The following is a 25190-nucleotide window of genomic DNA, read 5'->3' as shown; positions in this document are numbered from 1 at the left end:
CAATAAACAAAAATTATCTTCCTCAGTGCCTGGCACAGAATAAGTCCTCAAAAGATAGCAGTAATTATTATTACTCCTTGCGGTAGCCACCTCCAAAATGGTTCCCAATGATCCACAACTCCTGGTTTTCATGGCCTTGTTCAGCCCCTTCTGACACCAAGCAGGGCTGACCTGTGTAATCAAGAGGATATTGCAGGAATGATGTTGACCCTTCAGACGACTGCAGTGCTGGCTGACATCTCACCTGTAACAATGGAGACCCTGAGCCGGAACAAGTCAGCTCTTCCTGACCACAGACACTGGGAGATAAGAAATGTTTATGGTTGTTTTAAATAAATGGCTATGTTTTGGAGTAACTTGTCATAACAGATGTAGATATAGCAATAGATACACAATACACTCCTCTTTTTACCCTTGACCTCATCCCACTCCACCCTCCATCCTCACTTTGAGCCAGAGTAGGAAGGAGTAGTCATCAGGGTGGGCAGGACAGATAGCACATCCTGGATATTATCCTAGAATGAGGGACAGATTGGGAAAGACCAAGTTCAGAGGGGCTCTGTAGTGCCAGCACCCCTCAGGCCTTCAGATCTCACCTGCCCTTAGGAGAGGACCCATTCCTGCTGGAGGAGCCAAGGCTTGGGTCAAGTCAGGCATTAGCTTTCTCCTTCTGTGAAATGGGATACTAACAAGCCAGTTTCCCAAAGCTTCAGAAAGGATTAAATGTGGATTAAATGCAGTTTGGGGTTATGTGCCAGCCTCTTCCCTCAGGTCTATAGGGGCAGGGAGGGGCCCTCTTTACGCCTGTAATCCCCATCTTCAGAGCAGATTGTGGTGCTACATGGAATCTGAGGCTCAGAGAGGTCATGCAATTTGCATGACCATCATCACACAGCCAGCAAGTAGCAGAGTTGGGAGCCAGATCACACATCTGGCCCAGAGCCCATTGTCCAGGCCTGAGTGAAGGGCAGTTTGACCTAGCCTGGGAGAGGATCTCCCATAGGCAAACCCAAGAGTTGGTTGCTGACTGTGGGCCAAAGACAAACTTCAATAGTGATGAATCTGGTGGCGAAACAGCACTGGACAAGAAGTCAGCAGCTCCAGTGTGGCCTTGATTGGGTCACTTCCTCTCTCTCCGGGTCCCAGTTTCCTCAGCTTCTAAAAGAGGGTTCAAAGGACTTTCTCTGGGCCCCCTACCCCAAATGAGCTGTTAACCTTTGTCTTCAAGGACACAAAGGAGTGTTTGGCTCTGGACTAAGCATTAAATTAACCCTGACATGATACTGCTTTTATACCCGTTCCCCAGGTGAGGAAACTGAGGCTTGAACTTGTGACTTGATTTCCTCAGATGAGATCTGGACCCAGTTCTTGACCCCAGCTGTCTTGTAACAGGATTTATTCCTGGCCTGGGAGGAATATGCCCTCTTTCTGATGGAACACTTCGAGGGCAGGAGTCGGGACCTCCACTGCCCAGTCACTCCCTCAATGTTCATGAAAGTGTGTGAATTTCACTGGAGCCCACACTTGCCATTAGCAACCACAAGGGAAGGACCCTAAGATCCTATGAGATACTCCTCACCGTCTAGAGACGAAAACTCACACCTGCTCCTGCTTCCTAGTCACAGCTAAAGGTCGTGACCTGCCATGCCAGGCTCCCCTCACAGGGCTAGCAGTCCTTACCTGTGCCATCCAATATGAGCCACTCGATGTGGCTGGTCCAAACTGAAATCTGCTGTGAGTATGACATACACAAAATACACATAGGATTCCAAAGATTTGGTACCCACCCCCCAAAAAATCTCAGTAATAATTTCTACATTGATTACATATTGAAATGATAATAATTTGACTGTATCAGGTTAAATAAAATATATTATTGAATTTATGTCACTGGTTTCTTTTTACTTTTTTGAATGTGGCTACTAGAAAATTTGAAATGACATTTGTCTTGCATTTGTGATTTGTGTTATATTTCTAATGGATAGCACTGGTGTGGCCTCTGGCCACCAAGACTCTCAGAGTTGGGAAGAAACCCAGAGCTATAGAGCTCAGAGTGACTTCAGGGGCCTTGGGTGCTGCCTTTTCTGGGACAGAAGAAGAAACTGAGGACAGTGTAGGCCAGAAGAAGAAACCAACTTACCTGGCCTAAAGTCTTCTCCCGTAACACAAGGTGGCCAGGCTGGCGTCTGAGTCTCTGGTCTGGGGTCCGGGTCCTGCCCTGTGACCTCCTCCAGACCTCCTGTCTTTTACCCAGTGGCAGCCCGCCATGCCTACCCCTCCCCAGAGAGACAGCCCCTTCCTGCTGGGCCTCTATTTTCTACCTCAAGGTGACTTGTAGGGCCCATTCCTTGCTAGATGCCTGAGGCACTGGCCCCTAGACTTGCTGCCCTGGGTTCAAAAAGTCATTTGTAAAATGAGGACAGTGGTGCTTTCCCCATGGTGTTGATGTGGGTGTGTTGGAAGGACACCATCTGTTGTCACACACATACATAGGGGCTGCTGTCCATCCTGCCTCAGTTCCCCACTCTCTACTCCTATGGTCCCATCAGATGCCTCCTTGAGCTGGGTTGGCCTCTGCTCACCCCAACAAAGGCCTGGAACCCATTGTCATTGTGTCCCAAATTGTCCCAGGCTCCATCTACCACCTGATGTGTCAGGTGCAACTGTCCATGATTCAAACAGCACGTGGCTTCAGGGTGAGGAGAGACGTCCCAGGTCCAGACCCAGCAGGTGAATGTACAGCCTGACCTTTGGGTGAGGGGTGATGGGGGACTCCTGGCTATAGTCTGCCTCCATACCCTGTGGACAAGCAGAAAGCCAGAGCCCAAGACAAGGACACATGAGACTGTTACTGGCAAGACCCCCGACCCCCTAAACTCAGGAAATTCCTGGAAGCTTCTGCCTGTCAATTTCATCTTTTGGAAACTAACTGACAAATTTCTGGAACAGGAAAAGACACATCTGAGGACCATGCCTATGCAGGTGATTAAATGCCCAACAGATAGCTTCATTATAATGTTAAAATCTCTTTCTGAATATTCACCCCAAACCCTAATAAAAGGAGCCTGTTTACTCCTGTTCAGGGAGTCACTGCTTTGGGAAATATTCCCTGTGATCTTCTTATTAAAAATAACTTTGAGGGGCGCCTGGGTGGCTCAGTTGGTTAAGCGTCCAATTTCGGCTCGGGTCATGATCTCGCAGTTCGTGGGTTCGTGCCCCGCATCGGGCTCTGTGCTGACAGCTCAGAGCCTGGAGACTGCTTCGGATTCTGTGTCTCCCTCTCTCTGTGCCCCTCTCCCACTCCCTCTCTGTCTCAAAAATAAACATTAAAAAATTAAAAAAAAAATAACTTTGAGAAGCAAGGCCACCTGGTGTAGTCTCTTCCTATAGCTCACCAAGGAGCGGACCTACTTCGGTCAGGTAACAAGATCATGCTGTGTGCGGGGGGTCTTGCACACAGTAGGTACTTGTCTTAGTCTTGTTCACCCAGAGGCAGACCCTGAGACAAGGGTTCCAGTGTAGGGAGTTTATTCCAGAGGTGATCCTGGAAAACCCAAGTAGGGCAGTGGGGGTAGTGAGACCAAACATGGGAGGCAGTTATACAGGGAGGGTAACCAAGGATATAAAGCAGAGCTCAGTCCCAGCAGGGACTAACATGAGTGAGGGGCAGAGAGAGAGGGAGAGAGAGTGAGGAGCTTGGAGCAGAGCTCTCCTGAAGTGGGGCTTGAACTCACAAAATCATGAGATCATGACCTGTGCCAAAGTCAGACACTTAACCAACTGAGCCACCCAGGCACTCCCTGCCCTCCCTTTTCTGCTTCTTCTCTTCCACCTTCCCTCCTTTCCTTCTTTCCTCTCTTCCTTCCTTCCTTCCTTCTTTCCTTTATCGCTATGTTCTTTCTTTCTTTCTTTCCTTCTTTCCTTCTTTCCTCTTTCAATATTTATTGAAAACCAACTGTTTTTGGACTGGGCACTAGAGGCTGATTGTGTTAAGACAAACAAAGATCCTGTCCTGGAGGAGCATACCATCGGGGCCTCGCAGACAAACGTATCCATAGTTGTGGCCCTGAGTGAGCAGGACTGAGATGGGGGAGCCCAGAAGCCCCAGGCTAGCTTGAGGGCTAGGCTGTCAGAGAATGTCCAGAGGAGGCAGCAGAGCTTGCTTTGAAAACACTCAGCAGTGTTAGACTTGCAATGGGAAAGGGGCCTTATAGTAGAGGGAACAGCACGTGCAAAGCCGCAGATGCTTGCAGTTGCATGGCTTCTCCCCGAGGGAAAGGGGGACCATGGAGGGCTCGGAGCAGAGGATGGCCTCTGGTTGCAGGTGAAGGGTGGATCACAGGAGCAAGCCTGGGGGAGGGAGCCGGGGAGGGAGTCCAGGTAAGGGGCAGAGGCTTGACCCAGAGCAGGGCCCTGGGCACAGAGAATGTGTTTGTGTCCTGAGGCTGCTGTAACAAAGTACACAAACTGGATGGCTTAAAACAACAGAAATTTATTCTTGCACAGTTCCGCAGGCTGGAAGTCCAAAATCAAAGTGTCAGCAGGGCCTTGTTCCCTCTGAGACTCTGGGTAGAATCCTTCATTGCCTCTTCTTAGCTTCTGGAGGTCACCATCAGCCTTTGGCTTATAACTGCATCATGCCAATCTCTGCCCGTCTTCACGTGGCACTGTCCTTGTGTGTCTGTATCTTCACATGACATTGCCACTTCTTTTAAGGACACCAGCTATGGCCATATTGGATTAGCCCCCACCCTAATGACTTCATCTTAACTTGATTACATGTACAAAGACCTTATTTCCAAATAAGATCAGTCATAGGGAACTGGGGGTTAGGACTTCAACATATCTTTTTAGGGGATACAATTCATCCCATAACAGAGAGGAACAGGGAGTTCCACTGAATTTCTCCCAGGGAACAGCATGACCCTCACCCTGGCTTTCGCTTGTAGGCCCAGCCCTAACTGTGGGTGCCCGCAGCCCCCACTGCTGGGAATGTCTTGACAGGCTGAGACCAAATTTGGCACCATGGCGCCCTCTGCTGCCAGGTGTGGCTAGAGCAGGCTGGTTCCTGCGAGCTACGAGCTGCCGAGCCCCTCGGAGACCTCATACATTTTCAACCATGGAAAAAACCTCGGTCCTGAGGCTGAGATGGCCGGCTGGAATGGCACTGAAGGTCTGGAGCCTGCAAACACCAGCCTTGGTGTCTGACAGACCTGGGTTTGCATCCTGCCTCTATGGCTGCCTGGCTGAGTGACCGTAGGGCTTGTTACTCAGCTTCTCTGAGTCTTGGCTGCCTCCTCAGGAGAGCAAAGGGAATTGTCCATGTTCCTGTATGGTGCAGAGTGCTTGTTCAGTACCAGGCAACTACGTATTGTTAAATATTAATTATGTTAATAAATGAGTTAATAACTATAATGTTCATAAAACAAATCAGGCAGATAGTAAATGCTAATGGGACAATTTATATTCTTGGCATCTATTATTTGCCAGATTTATTCTCCTTGGATCCCTAAGGGCTTAGAAGTGCCGGTATTAATAATAAATAATTTGATGACATATAATATTATTATTGGAAGTTTAGGCCCCTAAAGGTCCAATGAAATAAAATTATGGGGTTCCACAAACCCAAGATACTATCATATTGCACTAGTCACATCTCTTTTTGATTACTAAAAAGGGAGGGGGATTATCTCATGAATTTGGAGTCAATAATAACTTACTCTTTCTTTCTCTCATTCTTGCTTTCTTGCTTTCTTTCTTTTTTTCTTCTGCTTAGTTTTCTCCATGTGATTTAAAGCCTTCAAAGATGTGCTTATTGCTTGCTGCAAAGAAACTTTAAGAAGGTATAGACAGTAGCTCCTGGGGGCTGGTGGGGTCAAAACTGTTCCAGGCTGAGCAACCATCCTGGTTGCCCAGGACTGAGGAGTTTCCTGGGATGTGAGACTTTTTGGTGCAAAAACTGGGACAGTCCGAGGAAATTGAGACAGCTGGTCACCCTAACTTCTTCCCAGCCTGTTTGGGCCAGAAACTTGCTCCCAGGAGAAACAGTGACTCAAACTCAGGGAGGGGTTAAGATAAGAGCTGACTAATCTGGCTTTGAAATGTGGTACTGGCACTAATTAGATGTGTGGCCTTGGGTAGGTCACTTAACCTCTCTGAGCTTTGGTTTATAAAGCTGGGATGTTGTAGATATTCAGATAAGGTGTGCAAGCATGTGGTTTGGAGCCTGGTACAGACAGGTCTCCAATAAAGTCACTTAGCTGTGGTTTCTGCCTTTTGTGTCTGGCTGCTGGCTCTTAGAGATCTAAGAGTCCCGTGCCCCAGAAAGGGCTGTTGTCCGCCTGGGGAGGCTGAGGGAGACAGATGGTTAGAACTGACACATCCCCGCCTTGGTTGGTCATACTCAATGTGACTTGATTGCTTGGCCTCTATCTTTGTCTCTGGACCTGAGCTCCAGGAGGGCAGGGATCAACTTGCTGACTGTTGTATGCTCAGGGCCAGCTCAGGGCTGGGGGGCACAGCAGCTATCTGATAAATGCCAATTTTTTTTGGATGAATTAAACTGAACCCCAGGGTGGAAGGGGGAAACCCAGAGCCTGGGCAGGGTGGAGTACAAGCAGATGGTGAGGCAGCCTGGAGTGGTCAGTGGAGAGATGGGGTAAACAGGGACAGGGTGCACAGGCATTGAGGCAAGGCATCTGGGGTCCCAGGGAGAAGAAGGTTTAGTTTTGGGTCTAATGTGTACCTGCAAGATCTCGGGAAAGTCCCTTTTGCTGTCACTCAGAATGTCAATTCCCACATCTGTAACATGGGATGGTAACTGTGCCTACTGCAAAGGGTGATTGTGAGGATTAATGAGATTACACAAGGAACTCAGCCTGAGCCCGGGGCTTGCTGCTCAGTGCTACACCAAGTACTCCCTATCTCACACACACACACACACACACACACACACACACACACACACACACCACTTAGACGGTCTCAAATCTGGCTGCACACACCATCCTTCCCGGCCTCTGTTCCAGTCCTACCACTTACTTTCTGTGTGATCTTGGCCAAACGACTTTCTCTCTCTGAGCTCCCTTCCTCATCTCTGGCATGAGAAAATAACAGTTCCCACGCGGCTAAGTTTTGACGAAGATGAACTGAGATAACCAACCCACTTAGCCCAACGCTGGGCACATAACCAATGTTCAATTGGAGTAAGTGACTGGAATAGTCCCAGGATGATCACACACACACACGCTCTTCCAGGTCTTGGTAAATCATGGGAGTCCTTCAACCACTCAGGGCTTCAGCATGTAACAGGTGCACATCAAACCCCGTCACGTCAACTGGGCTCTGTCCCACAGACACTCTCAGGTACCCGCCATGCTCCCTTGCGGGTCCCCCCATCCTCAGTCACCTCCCACCCAGGGCCCCATCAGTCAGCACCACTGAGGCTGATTAACAAAAAACACAACATCAAATTCTTTTACTTCTCAAGTCTCCCCTTTAAGAGGAGGCAGGAAACAGAACATTCGTTTTTGGAGGGGAGGAGATTTAACTTTTAAAAAAGCTATAACTAGTCAAATACTGATCTCAGGCCCTGTGTGCCTGGGCCCAGTCCTGGCTGGCTGCGCCCCTGCAGCAGCCCCACCTTACCCCCAGAGCCGGGGTGGCACCAGGAGGGCATAGGGGAGGCCAGCAGGCCCCTGCCCGGCCCCTCCTCAGCGATGCAGCGGGCAGAGGGGGCTGCCGGTGGGCCGGATGTCACCACTTGAGAAAGTCCCGGATGAGCTTCCAGAGCTTAGTGACCCACAGGTTGACACCGAGGTCCATCAGGTACTGGATCTCAGGCGTGAGCATGCGACGGCAAAGCTCCGCGTGCCGCTGCCCGATGCTCTTCTTGAGGTTGTAGCCCAGGATGGACTTGGCGCCCAGCGGCTGCCAGGGCTGCATGGCCGAGTCCTGGATGGCGGCAGCATCCACGGCTCGGCCCCCGTCGATACAGATGTGCCGCATGCGCTCGTTGGCGCGCCGCAGGGCGGCCACCTCGCGGGCCATGCGCTCCCTCCCGAACGCCTCCACCTTGCGCCAGAAGCTGGCGTTGAAGTGGCGGTAGAGGCGGGCGTCCAGCACGTTCCAGGCCGTGGCGCGCTGGTACAGCTCCCCGGAGAGGCGCGGCACGGCTGAGGCGCGGCGGGCATTGAGCTTGAAGTAGAGCACGTCCTCCAGCTCCCAGCACAGCAGGTCCTTGAGCAGCACCAGGGACTCGTCGAAGTACTCCTGCAGGAGCACCAGGTGGAAGCGGCGCTCCACCTCCAGGATGTGCTCCTGCACCTGCGGGTTGCCCGGGTCCAGGCCGCTGTCGTAGCCCAGGTCGAAGAAGAGCAGGTTGCGGAGGTAGTGGGCGTTGTAGCCGTTGGGGTCATAGTAGCGGTCTGGGTCCTGCAGGAACTCGGCCAGCTTGTCGTGGCCCGAGAGCTTCCACGTGAAGGGCACCACTGAGCCGAAGTAGTGGAAGGAGGACTCGAAGAGGCGGGCTGGGTCGCGGAGCACGGTGATGAAGGTGGCGTTGGGGGGCACCAGGCCCCGGACCTCGTCGTAGTGGAAGCGCATGTGGTTGCAGATGATGTTGAAGCAGGCCCCGGGCCGGTAGTCCTGCACCAGGCTGCGGGCGAAGAAAGCCGGGTAGTCGAAGTCGTTGCGGCCGTTGGGGAAGGCGAACTTGAGTCCGTGCTTCTGGCCAAAGCGGAACAGGATGTTGAGCAGCGTGCTGCTGGCCGTCTTGTGCGTCTTCATGAACACGATGTCGCGCCGAGGCTGGCACCCTCCTGCAGAGCCGTTGGCGAGGGTGGGCACCTCTGGCTCACCCGGGGCCGGGGAGCAGGGTGCTGCGCCCTCTGGGGTCCTGCTGTGGATGAAATGGTGGGGAGAGCCTCAGGGTCTGCTGGGGCCCTCAGGACTCAGCACCCCCTGCCCACTGGTATCAAAGATCGGGGTTGTTGAGGATGGTGATAGCAGGAGAGGCAGGCCAGGGGACCAGACAGGCCTGTGTCCAGGCTGTGATGCGTGGGCAGGTGGTGTGGTCTCTTGGGCCTCACTTTCCTTATCTATGAAATGGGGAAAATAACAGGCCCCATTTGCGGTGTTGGTGTGAGGTCAAGTTTGCTGGTTCTTGTCTCATCCATGGCCACCACATCCTACATTTATCATGAACTAGGACTAGGTTGAACCACATATTTTGTAGGTCAGTTTTTGACCAGAAAGTCGATAATCGGTAATTTCCTCTAGTTCAACTTAATACCACCAACTAAGATCACAAGCCATGCCAGGCCTGGGCTGAGCAGCCCCACGAGGAGGTGGGAGAGCCTCATGGCTAGGAGCCAGGCTTGGAGGCAGACAGACCGCAGTCTGAATCTCGGCCCTGTGCCAGTGAGTTCTCTTGGACAAGTCACCCCTGCCTCCCAGCCTCATTGCAACCTCAGATGATAATCCCAGCCCTGTACACAGACAGTGTTATTTTCTTCACATGATCCACGAGGCAGGCTCTATTATGCCCACTTCACAGATGAGGACACTGAGGCCCAGGATTACACAGCAAGCTCTGCCCTCAGTACAATTTCTGCCCAGCACAGCATGGTGCAGGGTACAGGGTGCCCCCTCACCCCAACCCTCCCACCCCTTGGCCCTCCAGGAGGGCCACTCACGTGGAGGCCAGGCCAGCGTGCAGCGGGGGGACAGCATAGGAGTACAGCAGCAGCAGGAAGCTAGTGAAGAGTGCTCCTAGCACCAGCCCCTTGGCCATGGACACCCAGCGCTTCTTCTGCGGCAGCGGCATCTCAGACAACTGAGGGAGCAGAGAACAGGGCAAGCATTAGGAGGCCAGCCCCAGGGAGCCTCCACTGCTACCCTAGGCCTGGCTGGGTTGAGGGGCAGCCTTTGACATTGGGACTGGCCTCTGCCAGCTCTGTGGCCCCAGCAAGGTCTATATAGGGACAGAGTGACAAACACATGGAGAGGGAGAAACAGGGTTGCAGACAGAGACAGTGGGCAAAGCCAATGCAGACAGAGACCCAGGAGTGGGACAGGGAGAAGGGAGAAGGTTCTACTGTCTGGTTTGGTTTTAAAATTTTTTTAGGGGCTCCTGGGTGGCTCAGTCGGTCAAGCGTCTGACTTCAGCTCAGGTCACGATCTCGCGGTCCGTGAGTTCGAGCCCCGCGTCGGGCTCTGTGCAGACAGCTCAGAGCCTGGAGCCTGCTTCCGATTCTGTGTCTCCCTCTCTCTCTGCCCCTCCCCCGTTCATGCTCTGTCTCTCTCTGTCTCAAAAATAAATAAACGTTAAAAAAAAAATTTTAATAAAAAAATTTTTTTTTAAATTGATGAGTGCCTGGGTGGCTAAGTTGGTTAAGTGGCAGACTTCAGCTCAAGTCATGTTCTCCCAGTTTGTGGGTTTGAGCCCCATATCGGGCTCTGTGCTGACAGCTCAGAGCCTGAAGCCTGCTTCGGATCTGTGTCTCCCTCTCTCTCTGCCCCTCTCCCACTCCTGCTCTGTCTCTCTCTCTCTCAAAATTAAATAAACATTAAAATTTTTTAATAAAATAAATATTTTAATTGATTAATTAATTAATTTTCATTTTTGGGGGGGGAGAGGGAGGGTGAGAGTAAGCAAGGGGTCGAGAGAGAGAATCCCGCACAGGCTCCACATTGTCAGTGAGGAGCCTGAAGCAGGGCTCGAGCTCACCTGATGTGGGACTTGAACTCGTGAACTGCAAGATCATGACCTGAGCTGAAGTCGGATGCTTAACTGACTGAGCCACCAAGGTGCCCCTTGGTTTTAATTTTTAAGCTGAGGGGTAGGGTGGATACCTGGGTGTTCATCTGTGTATTTCTTATACATTTTTGTGCTTCATAATGAAATCATTTTCTAAGATGGAGAAGAAGACCGTCTCCCAACGCCCTATCCCCCCAGGCCTGGGGCCAGGGACCTCCCAGGGCCTGGATGTCTCACCTTTCAAAGGACCTAACCAGTCCCACCTGTTCCCCGTGCCACCCTTCCTAGCTGCCTGGTGAAGGGTTGAGGCTCTTCCGCTCCTTTCACTGGCCCCTATGTCCCTGCATCTGTAGGGCAGGCAGATGGAGAAACTGAGGCTCAGAGCGAGGAAGGAGAGGGTTCAAGTCACACAGCACAGCCTCTGCCCACATGCCTACCTCTTCTCTAATTTCCAGCAGGCAGGTTTGCCCAGGTAATCCTGGATTTCAGATAAACAATGAATAAAATTTAATTTTAATATTATACAGGACATAATAAAAATTATTCAATGTCTATCTGAAAATTAAATTTAGTTTGGTGTCCTGGTTTTTTTGGGGGGAGGGCGGCGGGCTTGGGGAAAGTTTTCAGTCTAGTTTTAGTCTAATTGCGGCAACCCTAATAGCAGAGGAATGAGGCATGAACTGTAATGGAGGTAGTTCATGCTGAGGGATGGGAGTCCAGGAGAGAGCTGGGGCTCAGGATGCCCTCCTACCTCCCTTCAGCTATAAGACCAGGGCACGAAACTTTCCACTCCTGTTCTGACACAAGCTGCATGGGGGCCTTGGGCCCCTGAGGCCACAAGAAGTCATGCATGCTGCCCTGTGACCACATGCATGGCACGTTCCCACCATCCCTGGGGCAGAGGCTAAATAACCAGCCTGGAGGAGGACCCCACACTCCCCTCTGGGAAAGTTACCCAAGGCACCCATAAACGCTTCTCAGAGAAGGAGCACTCCAGGCCAACCCTACCAGCCAGCACCCATCCCTGAGTCTTCTGCTTATCTAGAAATGTCTCGTCACTGGAAAGGACATGAAGAAACAAGTTGCAGAGGAAGAAACTATGCGAGAGGGAATTTGGCTTCCCTCATGACAATGACATATCCCTGTTCACTCTTAGGTGGGCAAGGTGGACAGGTCAGGAGTAAATGAGAATGGGGGAGAATGTTTCCAGAGAGCCGTTTATTCTATCAAAGGAGGAAGGTATAAGCTCTCCAAATTCCAACTATTCTACAGAAACACTTGGACAAAGTCACACATGTAACGGTGTTCATAGAAGCTTAGTCAGAAATTTGAAAAACTAGAAACAATCTGTGTCCATCGGGAGGGGGTGGGGACTGTTACACAAACCAAGGCCTTTTCCCAGATGGAGTCATCTGTACCAAATAACAAAACAAGGCAGAGTTAAGTGGACTGACTCAAAAAACATCATGATCTGGGGCGCCTGGGTGGCTCAGTCAGTTAAGTGACCGACTCTTGATCTCAGCTCAGGTCACGATCTCACGTGAGATTGAGCCCCAAGTTGGGCTCTGCACTGACAGCACGGGGCCTGCTTGGGATTCTCTCTCTCTCTCTTTCTCAAAATAAATAAATTTTTTTTTAATCCTAGAAAAAAAAAAAAAAGCACATGATCTATTAATGTGAAAAAAGAAAGTTCCAGAACTTTATGCCCCCACATCCATATGCATATATAGGTAAATATACATGCAGGCCCAGAAACAACTGGAGGGCAGTATTCTAAATTTGAGCCGTAGTATCCTTTACATAGCTTGGAAAGGGGTACATAATGGAATATTTTTCAATATTATGCGTTTCTGTAACAATTTTTTAAAAAGGAGTTATATATTTTTTTAAGTTTATTTTGAGAGGGAGAGCACACATGTGCAGGGGAGGGGCAGAAAGGGAGAGAGAGAATCCCAAGCAGGCAACCAGTGGTTGGGGGATGGAGGTTGACTCCACAAACCATGAGACCATGACCTGACCCGAAATCAAGAGTCAGACGCTTAACTGACTGAGCCACCCAGGTGCCCCAAAAGGGAATATGGATTTTTTAATAAAAAGGCAATAAAATATATTTAATATGTTTAAATGATAGGTCATAAAGCTTGCCAGGTGGAGTAAGGTGACTAGACAGTATGGTCAGGGAGGGGGAGGTGCCGACCTCAGGCTCTGGAAGCCCCAGGCCTGCGTTTCAATCACAGGAACCTGAGAGCCTCAGTTTCTCATCTCTGAAATTGGGAAGCTGGGCTCTTCCAGAGATGGGAGTAGGCAAAGCAATTAGCACATAGGTCTCTCTCAAAGAGTATTAGCTGTTTCCCTCCTGGGCTCCTGGGGACCAGCTCCTGGTCTCTGTCAGGGTGAGCTCTCCTGAACAAGGAGTGGCTGCTAGCTCCCCGCCGTCTCCCCCTCTTTTCCCTGTCCCCCACCAAGCACAAACTGGCCCCATGCATCAAGTGCCCCATTTGGCCTCCTGCTCCCTGGGGGCTCAGCGAGGAGGTGGTTAGGGGGGAACAGGGCAGAACCTTGGGCCAGGCCAGAGCCTCGGACTCGGGCCCAAACCCTGAATGAGGCCCTAGGCCTCAGGTTCTCTGACTTTAAAACAGAGAAGGGTAAAATTCTTGCCCTCCCTAGATCCCAAGGGCCCACCCTTGTCCCAGCAGCGCCACTCACCAGGGCACTTCCCAGAAATCTGGAGGCTGAAGGCACAGGCTCTGGGGTGGAGTCCCAGCAGTAGGGGGCAGACCAGCTTCCCAAAACCACCAATCAGGCTCTGCCTAGACTTGCCCAGGACAGCGCCCCCAACCCTCCCATCACTGCGTCACTACTTCACTCCACCACTTGGGCTTCCTCAAACCATGCTGGCCCTCAGGTTTCACTTTTGAGCCCCTGCTATGAAGCAGGCCCTGGACAGGGGTTTCTCTAGAGCATCTCATGGGTTCTGCTCAGCTATCCTGCCAGGCAGACCCCACTGTCACCCCCATTTTGCAGATGGGGAAACTGGGGCTCCAGGAGGTTATGTGACTTGCCCAGGTAAGGCAGGGGGCAGGGCCGGGATTGAAGCCCAAGTCTGTCGGCCTCCAATATGCAGTTTCCAGCTCTGTCCATGACAGCCTCTGCCTGGCACGTCCCAGGCCTGGTCCCAAGCCTGCAGGAAGTGTGTGTGCAGCCAGAAGATCCACTGCAGGAGGCCACAGTGTGGCTAATGGGGCTCTCTCTCAGCAGCACAGCAGATTCTGGCCTCTGTGGGCTGGGCTAGGGCAGCCAGGATGAAGAGTGGACAGACGGGGGGCCTTGGTGGCTGGTCCCTACTGTGTCAGCCTGAAGCATTCAAGGCTAGTGGTTTCCTTCCTGCCTGGCCTCTGTGAACTTAGGCATGTCGCTCACACTCTCAAGAGTCTCAGTCTCCTCACATGTACAACGGACACACAACAGCAAGATAGGGGCAAACAAGGCCCTTGGTAATCACAGGCAGAGCCCCTGGGTAGACCGAGGCCCAGAGAGGGGCTGGCTGGCAGCCAGGAGCCTGGCAGAAAGGAAATAGTCATGAGACTGAGATTTGAATGAGGGAATGCATGCACACGAATGGAGATCAATCCATATTAATTATTATTATCACTATTGACCAGGGCCCAGTCCTGGTTCGCAGTCCCAGGCTTATGGGAGGAGAGATCTCCTCTGTGCCCAGCCACACGCAAGCCTGAAGCTAACTCATCCCTGAGCTCTTGGAGCCTGGCACCTGGTAAATGTTTGATGAATGACCCCCCTGACCTTCAGAGCAGAGCATGGCCAGGGCTAATACAAGTGTGAGAGCCACATATGTGAGTCACACATATGAGAGGCACCTGGAGCCAGCACCTTGGGGCCAAGGTCCTGGATTTGAAATCCAGTTGTGCTGCTTCCTTTCTGTGTGCCCTAGGCAAGGCTGTGTCTCTCTCTGGTTCTCAGTTTCTCCTCCAAAATGATGCCACCAACTCTCCATCACAGGGTGCTCTACAGAAAGCATCCCACAAGGAAAGTGCCCAGCACAGGGCTGGCACAGAGCAGACACTGCCTGTGCAGGAGCTGCCACCATTATTATTATTATCATCATTATTATTACCCTCCCAGGTCCCAGTCACAGGTGCTTCAAGGTGTGTGCTCACTGGCCCGTGATAGAGGCTTGCAGTCAGCTAAAAGCCCCAGGTCCAAGGCCATGGGGTACCAGGCACAATTTCAGTGTGGCCCAAGCCTCACAGCTTCCAATCTGGAAGACAGACGGCAGAGAGGCTAAGGCTCAGAGAGGACAGGGCCACCCTCAAGGTCACACAGCACAGCCATAGCAGAGACAGAACTAGAACCTGGGTCTCTCTTCCTCTGCCTATGGTCGTGACAGTTCCAGGCACTCAGGGTAGATGGCACCCCCTCCCTAGTCCACCCCATCTATTCCTGTCCTTCTTGGTTACCCTAGCCACATCACCTTCCATCTGTGCTGACAGCTGGCTCCAGGCCAGGCCCAGCAATCCTCCTGTTTGGTTGGACCAGCATCCTCTAGAGAATGAAGGAGAAACAGGACTCATCCCCACAGTGTGCACATAGGGAAACCGAGCCCAGGATGGTAAACCTTCTGTCCTACAGCATCACTACTGGCAGGCCTTGGTTCCAGGTGTCCTGCTCTCCCAGGGACCTAAATGCAGGAGTGGAGGAAGACACACTCACCTCGGGCCGTAGCTGGTTGCCCCTTTCCTCTCCCTGTATGAGCCACGTCTGACTCTCAGGCTGCCTCTGCGGTCACTGGGAAACAGGAACGCTCCAATGACACCCAGCAGTATTCTGGCTGGCTCCCTCACGCTCCAGCGGGTGTGAATATTCATGAGCTCCCTCCCTGGGGATAGCAGGTGGCATGTGTCTATACCTTGCAGGTGCTGCCTTGGCCCTCTGCCAGGAGCACCCTCTGGGTGGTCCCTGACTGTCTCTAGACCTCAGCAGCCAGGCAGCTCCTTCATCCAAGGGCTCAGCAAGGTCTCAGGTGTCCTTGGATAAAGGACACAAGCAGCCGCAGAGCCCTGCAGAGAGTCTGGGATAGACTCAAAGGCCATGGGAGGGACAGGGAGGCAAGTGGGGCAGGGAGGTTAATTGCTCCTCAAGCTGCACCTCATTTAAGTTGCACGCCTGCCCTAGGCAGGAAGCACCAGGATTAGCCCACTCACAAGGTGAAGAAACCAAGGCTCAGAGAGGTGAACTCATCTGTCCACGGTCACACAGTTAGCAGGGGGCAGTCAGAGCCAGAGTCCAAATGCAGACTTGCCAAACTCCAAGACTTCAAGATTCTAAGACACAACCAGAGACCAAGGTTTGTCTAAAATCTCTGGGAGCCCAGAGAGCAAGTAACCCAGCCTGGGAGGCCTCCTGGAGGAGGAAAACCTGACCAGCTCTGGGAGGAGGTATCTGATGAGATTTCACCTCTCTGAGCTCCAAGTCCTTCATCAAAGAGGCAGTATGGATCATGCCTGTCCTGACTGCAGTTGCCAATACTTCCCAAGGTCTTGACAGGAAGAGGCAGTTCTAGGGGCCCTAGTCCCAAACCCCAGTGGCCCTCAGGCTCAGCCCAGGCACTGAAATCTCTTTTTTTTTTTTTTTTTTTTTAATTTTTTTTCAACGTTTATTTTATTTTTGGGACAGAGAGAGACAGAGCATGAATGGGGGAGGGGCAGAGAGAGAGGGAGACACAGAATCGGAAACAGGCTCCAGGCTCTGAGCCATCAGCCCAGAGCCTGACGCGGGGCTCGAACTCACGGACCGCGAGATCGTGACCTGGCTGAAGTCGGACGCTTAACCGACTGCGCCACCCAGGCGCCCCTGGGCACTGAAATCTCTTATACCTCGCTCTTAGCTGGGTTCAGGTCTGTCTTCAGGTCTGGATTCAACCTTGCCCATGAACAGAGGATGCCCAGAAAAGCACCTCACACCCTTCCTTCAGGCATGGGGGGCTCTAGGGACCAAGGTGTCACTCTCAGCTAATAGTAACCATTATTGTGACAATCATGTATCCCACACTGAGCACTGTCATAAGTTGAGCGGCTGCCAGCTCCTCCCAGGGAACAGCAGGCATCTGACACTGCTCTGACATTTTGCTCTTTCCCCCAGAGCCCCACATAGCCTGGGAGCAACCCTCAAGTACCCATGAAATACCAGTTTAAACAGCCACTGGGGAGGCTGAGAGTCCTTATATCTGTGAGTGCTGGATTGGTCCAGGGCATGGAGTAGAGTTGTTTTATCTGTCCTGGACCAAGCTAGTCTGAAGACAGATAAATGTATGGGCGTGAGTCAGGGCAGAGCGGGCATCAAACAGCAGAGAGGTGGTTTATGAGTGTGGACTTTTGACCAAACACAGTCTGGTGCCTGGGACTTCCCATGCATCACACACACCCCTAATCCTTGCCACTGGGAGGCCCTGTTACCACCTCTAGTTTACAGAGGAGGGAGCTGAGTCTCAAGGACCAGATATGACACACAAGGTTAAGGACCTCAGGCAGGTGGGAGTGGAGCTCAGGCTCCTGAACCAAAGGTGAGGTCATGGGTGGGGTGGGAAGGCCAGTAAAGAAGAGCCTCGTGAAGGAAAGCTTTCTAGAGTAGGAAGCATTGATAGCAAAACCTATGCTTCCAGCCCTGCCAGAGGCTTCTCTTCTCAGAATATTGATAGTGACACCATCTCTGGCCAGTTCAACCCCTAAACCCTGGCAAAATTTATTTTAATCATAAAAGCAGTGCATGCTCACTGAAAAAAAAAAAAACAAAAACATACAATTACAGAAAAATGTAAAGAAGACCATTAAAGGAGGCCACTGTCCTTAAAACTTTAGCACAAGCCTCCCCGTATTTTTTCTGTCTATATTAACCCATACAGATGACAGAAGGGTCTCTTCAGGGAAGCACATTTTGTTTTTAACTTGCTCCCCAGGCCCCTCCCACATATCAATAGATTGTGGATATCTTTTTCATGACCACAATGAGTTTTAAATTGATCTGTTCCACAGATACTTAGGGAGCACCTGCACCATGCCCAGTGCTGGGGTTCATGTTGTCCTGTGCCAGAGCTCTGGGCTCACATTCCTGGGGGTGAGAGGAGCAGACAGCTGCAGGTTGTGATGGAGGACACATTGGTGGGCCTTGCTGGAACACAAACACCTGATCCAGCCTGGGGAGCAGGAAAAGCATCGTCAGGGAAGCTTCCTGGGCTTACAGGGCCCTGGTAGCAGAAGCTGCTGCATGTTTTCCAATTTAAAGGCAGTTAGTTCCCTTTTCTCCTGGAGTACATGGCCAAACTACATCTCCCATCCTCCCTTGCAGTTCAGTGTCCTTATGTGACGGAATTCTGGCCAATGGAATGTAAGCAGAATAATAACTGTTGATGTTAAGCGGGCAGGCCTTCTCTGTGGTCTCCTTTCCCATAGGCTGGATGAATGAGGTGGTCTTTAAGGATCTGGAAGTGGGCAGGGCTACGAATGGGAGGAGCCTGGTATTCGCTTGACCACTCTTCTAACACCCATTTCAAAATGACAACTAAACTTCCAGTGTGTCAAGCCTTTTGGAACTTGGGGCTTGTCTGTTACAGCAGCTAGCATTAATTAATGCACTTGTTACCCTAGAATGAGCCAGGAGGCAGACAGAAAAGCATGTGCAAAGACCCAGGGGACTCGAGAAACTAACATGTTCATCTTGGCTGGCCTGTCCAGTATGTGTGTATGTCAGAGGTTGGGTGTACAGGGGAGACTGGAGGCACAGCCAGAAAGGGGGAAGGGGCAGGCAGGAGATGCAAGACTTTGGGAGGCATGCTAAGGAATCTGGGCTGGATCCTGTGGGCAATGGGGAACCCTGGGAAGGTCTTCAGCAGAGGAGTGAGGAGATGGGATTCCCATCAGGCTGCTGGATGGAAAACAAACAGTAGAGGTGGGAAAGGACTGGGAGAAGCCAGCAGACCTTGACAGTGGTTGTTATAGCTGTCCAGGTGTGAAATGACCTGGACCAAGGAAAGCACTGGGAATGACCTGGAACCATCTGTAGGCCATAGAATGGATAACATTTGGTGAGTGATAGGGTGTGGAAGAGGGGAAGGAAGAACTCCTATTGGGTGACCTGCTGGCTGGGGGTGGAGCTAGTCCCTGAGTGGGAGGCAGATAAGAGAGCCATATGTTTACTATTGGAGTTGTGTTTCAATTTTCAGTTTCCATTTAGGACCAGTTAAGTCTGGGGTGTGTGGGGGATGCTTGTAGAATGTGCAAAGAGCAATAGGATCCCTTGCCTGGAGCATAAGAGGGAGACCTCAGGAGAAAGAGGTTGGGGGTCATGGGCACAGAGGTGGGGACAGAGGTCGGAGGGGCAGATGGGATCATCAAAGAAAGGGTGAGGAAGGTGAAGAGCCCTGAGCTTAAGAGAGCAGGGAGGGGAAGAGCCCCCCAAGGAGATAAAGATAAAGGTTGCCTCTAGAGCCACTCCCTGTAGAACATTCTGTGGAACACTGCTCCCCATGAACCATTCCCTGACTGTTGGTCATCAATGCTGTTTGCTCAGTGTGCATAGCAACAGGGCTCTGGCAGAGAAGCTGAACGGGTGAGGGTGTCCTAGGGTTGTTTCTTGTAGCTGGAAGGGAATCTCAGGGGGAGGACACTTCAAAAGTGGAGCAAAAAAACTCTCCCTACAGTGCTCGGACTGCAGGTTTGACAGCAACTTATTACAGTTCTAAAAGTGTCCAATCTCAGACCCAGCAATACCATCTGTGGTAATTTGTCCACAGAAGATAATCTAACAGGAGATCTGAGATGGGTGCAAAAGTTTAGCAAAGAGGAGAGAAACAACTTAAATGTCCAATGATAGGGGATGGTTAAAAATATTACGTGCCATTAACCCCATGGTTTGTTATGTATTCATTTAAGTGGTGTCCACAATACATAATGAAGTGAAAATATATATACACACATATATAATTTTGTTTTACCAGGAGTCTGTATTACTTGGGTAAAAAAACTAAAATGAAAAATAAAGATATTTCCATTTTGAAAAACTAGTCTGACTGGTGAAGGAGGGAGAAGTGGCTAGTCTGAACCATACCCCACCTTGCTGTGTGACCATAGCCCTCTCTGAGCCTCAGTGTCCTACAGTGGGGAAAAGGCAGCAGGGGCATGGGACAGAGAATCTGGGAAGTGTGGGCTGCACAGTTAAAGGTGCAGATGGGAGAGGTTGGCCCTCCACCCGGGAGTCCTGGGGCAGTGACCTGCAAGGACCCAGAAGCTTCCTCACTCTGTCCCTCTGGAGTGGGGTGCTGGAGTAGAGATGGGTAGGATCGCCCAGAGAGGCACTTAAGCTGAACCCCAACTTGCTGGCTTGCAGGATCCCCCCCAAACTGTCAGCCCTGACATCTTGCTCCTACTGCCCCTTTGGCTGGGGGAATGGCTGCCAGTTGGGTACCAGGCCTGGCAGCTGACTGAAAAGAGGGCAATGTCTTTGATGACTCAGAAAGCACTTTTTGAACTTGCAGGGTCACCTGTCTTTACTGTTTCAAATGACACCCATACCTGGGACCTCAACAGGTTTCCCAGTGTCACCTGCTGGCCCATGTGACAGGTGGGAAAACTGAGGCCCAGAAACTTGGGGAGGGGCTAAATGGGCAAAGTCAGAACTACAGGCAAGCTCTTCCTGCTACACTGCCTTGCCTGGGCAAAATCACCACCAGACTGGAGTTGCCCCAAAGTAGCTTCAGAGTGGCAAAGAACAGGTTAACCAAGAAGTCAGTCATTTCTTTATTGGCACCAAAATTACTGAGAACACCAGAGGTGAGTATGTGGAGGTTGGTAATATCATTCTCTGTATCTTCTAGCATGACTGAACTGTTTTCACTTACTTATTTTTTTTAATATTTGAGAGAGAGAGAGAGCATGAACAGGGGAGGGACAGGGAGAGAGAGGGGGCCAGAGGATCCGAAGCGGGCTCTGTGTTGACAACAGTGAGCCTGATTCGGGACTCGACCTCAGGAACCACAAGATCACGACCTGAGCCAAAGTGGGACGCTCAACTGAATGAGCCACCCAGGCACCCTGACTGAAATGTTTTTTAAAGGAATGCCAGGCACTTGTTTGCATAAAAATATGTAACAATATAAAGGTTTTTCCAAAGTGCTGAGCAGTTGCTCTGCACCATGTCCTAGGTCCGCCCACCTGCCTCTCCCCTCCTGGAGAGGCTGAGACGCTCTGGCTATGAAGTCTGGCTCCATCACTCCCCAGCTGGGCAGTCTTGGGCAGGTGACTTCACCTCTCTGAGCCTCACCTCTTAAAAATGGGAATAGTTTGACCCTCTCAAGGGCTTGCTGTGATGATCAAATGAGACGAGGCATGCAGAGCCCTTTGCTCATACCTCAGATTATTATCATGACCCTTCTAGACCCACTTGGCAGGAAAAACAGAACCTACCAGTGCAGACTTCTGGGAGGCTACCCTCCTCATCCAAACACCCGTACTTCCCATGTTCCAAACCCAAGTTCCCTAACCCCCAGGTTTCACATCGGGGGAAGCTGAGGCACAGATAAGAAAAGACTTGCCTAAGGTCCCATGACAAGTCAGGGCACTGTTGGGACCAGGCCTGGGAGTGCCCAAGCCACCTGGAACTGGCAGGTGGGAAAGAAGGTATTGTCTGGGACGCCAGTTCTTTCCAACCATCACTCCTCACCTGGGGATTCCTCCAGCCCCCAGCCCACTGATCCCCATGGGCACCTCTGCTCAATCCTGCCCTTCCCGTCTGGAGTAGAATAAGGCTCACAAAAGGGGTTGTTCTTCATATTCCTCACTCAGTCAAAGTGAAGCAAGAAGCCCTTCACAAGCCTGCTGCCATGCCTGGAATTCTACCATCTGTGTCTCATTCTCCCAGGTTAATCACTGCCTCTCACTGGGGTGACACAGTCTGTTAGGGCCCAGAGTGGGGACTGTCAGGGATACACCCCTTTCTTGCGGGGTGACAAGAGGGCCTCCAACCCATGCTCTCAAACAGCAGACCCATGTCCATTGGACAAGGGGATATGTGGGAAGCAGGCAGGCTTCTTTGTCCACAGGGAGCTTCCTTCAGGCAGGGCTCTGCCTGAGTGAGAAGCAGGGAATGAAGCAGCCCGAGGTGGCAGCTGGGAACAGGGCTCTGTTGTCTCTGCTCCCAGGGTAGCAGCCTGCCCACCCCCTGAGTGTCAGGCAGAGCTGGGAGCTAGGAAGGCAAGGAGGGGGAGGGGTCCTGAGCTAGAGGTTTGGGGCAGCACAGGCAGATCCAAGAGCCCAGGACCCCAGAGCAGCAGAGAGGTCTTGAGCAGGGCTTTGGTCCTGAGATGCAGGCTGGGACAGGACTCCTGTGATCTGTAGTCAACTCAGCCACCTTTGAACTATGTGACCTTGGGCAAGTCACTGAATTGCCTGGAGCCTCAGTTTCTCCATAAGGATAACGGGGATGGTAGCAATGCCTCCGCTGCAGGGCAAAATACAGTGCAGCAGTATTGGGGCTGCTCTGGCCCAGGCCTGCTCGTGCCTTACCCTCCCTGGACCTTGGGTCACCCCCTTGGTAAAGGAAGAGGTTGGATTCTCCCAACTGGACTGTCCTCCTGAGGATTTTCATGGCACCTGTCACCTTGGCAACACAGGCGATCAGGTGTCAGGTCTGCAGCCCTCTCTCCCTCCCCCCTACTGGTGTGGGTTACTGCAGCCAGATGTGTGATCATACCCTCTCCTGCTCAAGACAGGTGGGGAGAAGGGCTCCACTGGGAAGAGACCACAGTCTTGCTCTGTGCTGTGACCAAATACTGGCTTGATACTGAGGGGACAGACCAAGCTGGACCCCCTCCTGGGCACTGGTGCTGGAAACTCAACTGGCTGGATTTCCTGTGGGCCCTTCCTGGATATCAAGGTTTGTCCTACTCCCACATGCCTCTCTTTGGTGGCCTTGCCCCCTCTGTGGTTTAGGGCAGGGCCTTCCCCAAGCAGAGGGGACCCATCCCTTCTCCTGGCCCCTAGCCCCTGGTCGGATGCCCCTCCTCCTTGGGGAGAGCGCTGGTGGGAACAGGGGAGATCCCTGCCCTTCCTCCTCCAGAGCTCAGGCTGCTGTGTCCAAGATTAATCATTAATGGACTTCCAGCTCCAACCCAGCTCCACCCACCCCACATCCAAGGACTGGGAAAACCCTGGACAGGGGTCTACCAGGAAGAAATCAAGGGCAGGGCACACACCAACCTGCCCCCTCCCTGCCCCCACCTGACCACCCTCCGTCAGCCTGCAGGGGCACTGGGACCCTGGAGCAGATGTGTAGCACTCCCCTAACACTCAGCTCTGAGTCTGAGTCTGACTGCGGTCCCAGTTTGGAGGTTTGGGGAGTACCGGCCGAGAGACCCCCCGGCAGGGCACAAGCTGGCGGTGGGTCCTGGGCCCCCAGAACATACCTTGGCCCCGTTCTCCTCGGGCTTGGCGTGGCTGGTTCGTCCCGGGCCGCGCCGCCCGGGCCCTTCCTAGGCGGCGGGGCGTACCCGCCCGGGCCCCCGACTCCACCGGGCCTGGACCATGCTCCCGCCTCCGCCGCCGCCGCACTTACTCCGGCCAGGTGCGGCCGCCTGGCCCGTCCCCCGGTGCTGCGGCCAATAGGCGCCCTGGCCCCGGCCCCCTCCCGGCCCCTCCGCGCCCGCCCGGAACGCACAGAAGCCGCATTCAGCGTCCCCGAGCGCAGCGCCGCGCCCCCGCCGCCGGCTCAACAAGGCGCGTTTGTCTCGGAAGCGCCAACGGGGCCATTGTCCCACCGCCGGACCCTGAGGCTGGGCTGAGCTCCCAGCCCCGGAAGGGGATTCGAGGGTGCCTGGGAAACGGGGTGGCGTGGTGGTGGTGATGAGGGCAGCCCAGCTCTGGGAAAAGGGAGGTGGCTAGACCAATTGGCGAACTTTTATTGGGGGTTCCGGAGCCCTAAAGATCCAATGTAAGGTATGGGCTCCTGGTTCAAGAGTCAGGGCAAGCTGGGGACATATTTTTGGGGTCCAAAATGTGGATGAGAGGGGTGGGAGTCGTGCCAGAATCCCTTGAGGGAAGCTCAGACAAGGGACCTATCTGCAACCAGTCATGCCACTAGGAGGTCTCAGCTGCCACACCTCTCCAGGGTGCCCATAAGGGTTGAGCATAGCACAGGCTGCAGGTGCCCCATCCCCATCCACCTTTTTTCAGTTCCTGGCTTCCCTCCTCACCCTAGAGGACCAAGGATAGGAAGTAATGCCCACCTGAGTTGGGAATGCACAGCTCCAGCTGTGGGCAGTGCAAAACCAGCTGGCCACTCAGTGGGGCATGGGCCACGTCGGAGCGCCACTGCCCCCACCATTATGGGCGACTCTGGAATGGGGAAAATTCCACATCATCATGGCTGCCGGGGATTTTTCCATATCTGATGGGCTTGCTTTTCAGCCTTGCCCTGGCACTCTTGCCATGGTCCTGGGATGCACATGCACCGAGGCAGGCCCAAGGCATTCCCTAGGGCAGCAGGCTTTGGCTCCAGAGGCCCTGACCCCATCCCTGCCTTTGCACGGACATATACCACCCTATCCCCATGAGCATGCCAGAGTAGAACATAACCCTCCCCACCCACAGCAAGACCCAGCCAAGAGGGGGGCCCTGGGTTCTCTGGTCCCTCTGCCAGAGCCTGCCAAACTCTGGTCTTCCCCCCTGCACACGGTGAGCCTGCAGCCACTGCCCAAAACACTTTGAGAGAGCCTGGGCACAGGCCAAGGCCCTCAGGTGCCGACTGGGGGGACATGGAACCCCAGTCCAAAGCCACACTCCACCACCCTGGCCCCAGCTCCTGATAGCCTTGAGCACCGTCCTGAGCCCTGGTTTCTGGCCCTGGCTCTGCTGTGGGGTCCTAGCAGTCTAGGCAAAGGCATGTTTCTCCAGGCCTCAGCAAGGGCACTGTCAGGGTCAGGTGGGAAGCTGTAAGGCTGTCCCAGCAAGGGTCACAAGTCAGACTGGTGGCAATGCCCACACTGGGGGTTACTGGGTAGTTCTGACCATGAGCCAACAAGGTAAAGCTAGGTACCCCTCAACTCAAGCCTCACAAATCCTTTAGGCACTGGCTTTCACCTCTGGTCTTACTCCAGTAGAAAGCTATGACAATCACAGTTGGTATTTATAGAGTACCTTACTTTCTAGACCTTGATACTAAGTCTGCATAACATTATCACTGAACCTTCCTCACCTACAGCACTCCTGGCTCCCCAGAGAGGCTCCAGAATTTCTACCCCTAATTTACACACAAGGAAGCAACGTTTATAGGGGAAAAGTACCTGGGCTGGAATGTGAACAAAGGGTAGACTCCACGTCACTAGGTGTCCCTTCTCCAACCCCAAGAAGGCTAATGGGACACAGAA

At 52.5% G+C, this 25190-nt stretch overlaps 1 protein-coding gene across 5 annotated transcripts; it reads right to left on the bottom strand.

Moving 5' to 3' along the window:
- Nucleotides 1–4472: 4472 nt before the first annotated feature.
- GAL3ST1 (galactose-3-O-sulfotransferase 1) lies at nt 4473–23419 on the bottom strand. Of its 5 annotated transcripts, none has more exons than XM_045457716.1 (4): nt 23232–23419; nt 15491–15656; nt 9696–9835; nt 4473–8899 (listed from the first exon to the last, which is right to left on the bottom strand). In XM_045457716.1, exons 3-4 carry the CDS (start codon nt 9824–9826, stop codon nt 7756–7758), a joined length of 1275 nt encoding a protein of 424 aa, XP_045313672.1. In that variant the 5' UTR covers nt 9827–9835; nt 15491–15656; nt 23232–23419; the 3' UTR covers nt 4473–7755. The 5 variants fall into 5 exon arrangements, with proteins under 5 accessions (XP_045313672.1, XP_045313673.1, XP_045313671.1 ...); XM_045457717.1 differs by having other exon boundaries at nt 15491–15565; XM_045457715.1 differs by lacking the exon at nt 15491–15656.
- Nucleotides 23420–25190: the final 1771 nt, after the last annotated feature.

This window comes from Leopardus geoffroyi, chromosome D3, assembly GCF_018350155.1.
Source record: "Leopardus geoffroyi isolate Oge1 chromosome D3, O.geoffroyi_Oge1_pat1.0, whole genome shotgun sequence".
Lineage (NCBI taxonomy): Eukaryota > Metazoa > Chordata > Mammalia > Carnivora > Felidae > Leopardus > Leopardus geoffroyi.
The sequence above is the reverse complement of the archived record's forward strand: the minus strand, read 5'-3'. Positions and strand labels throughout refer to the sequence as shown.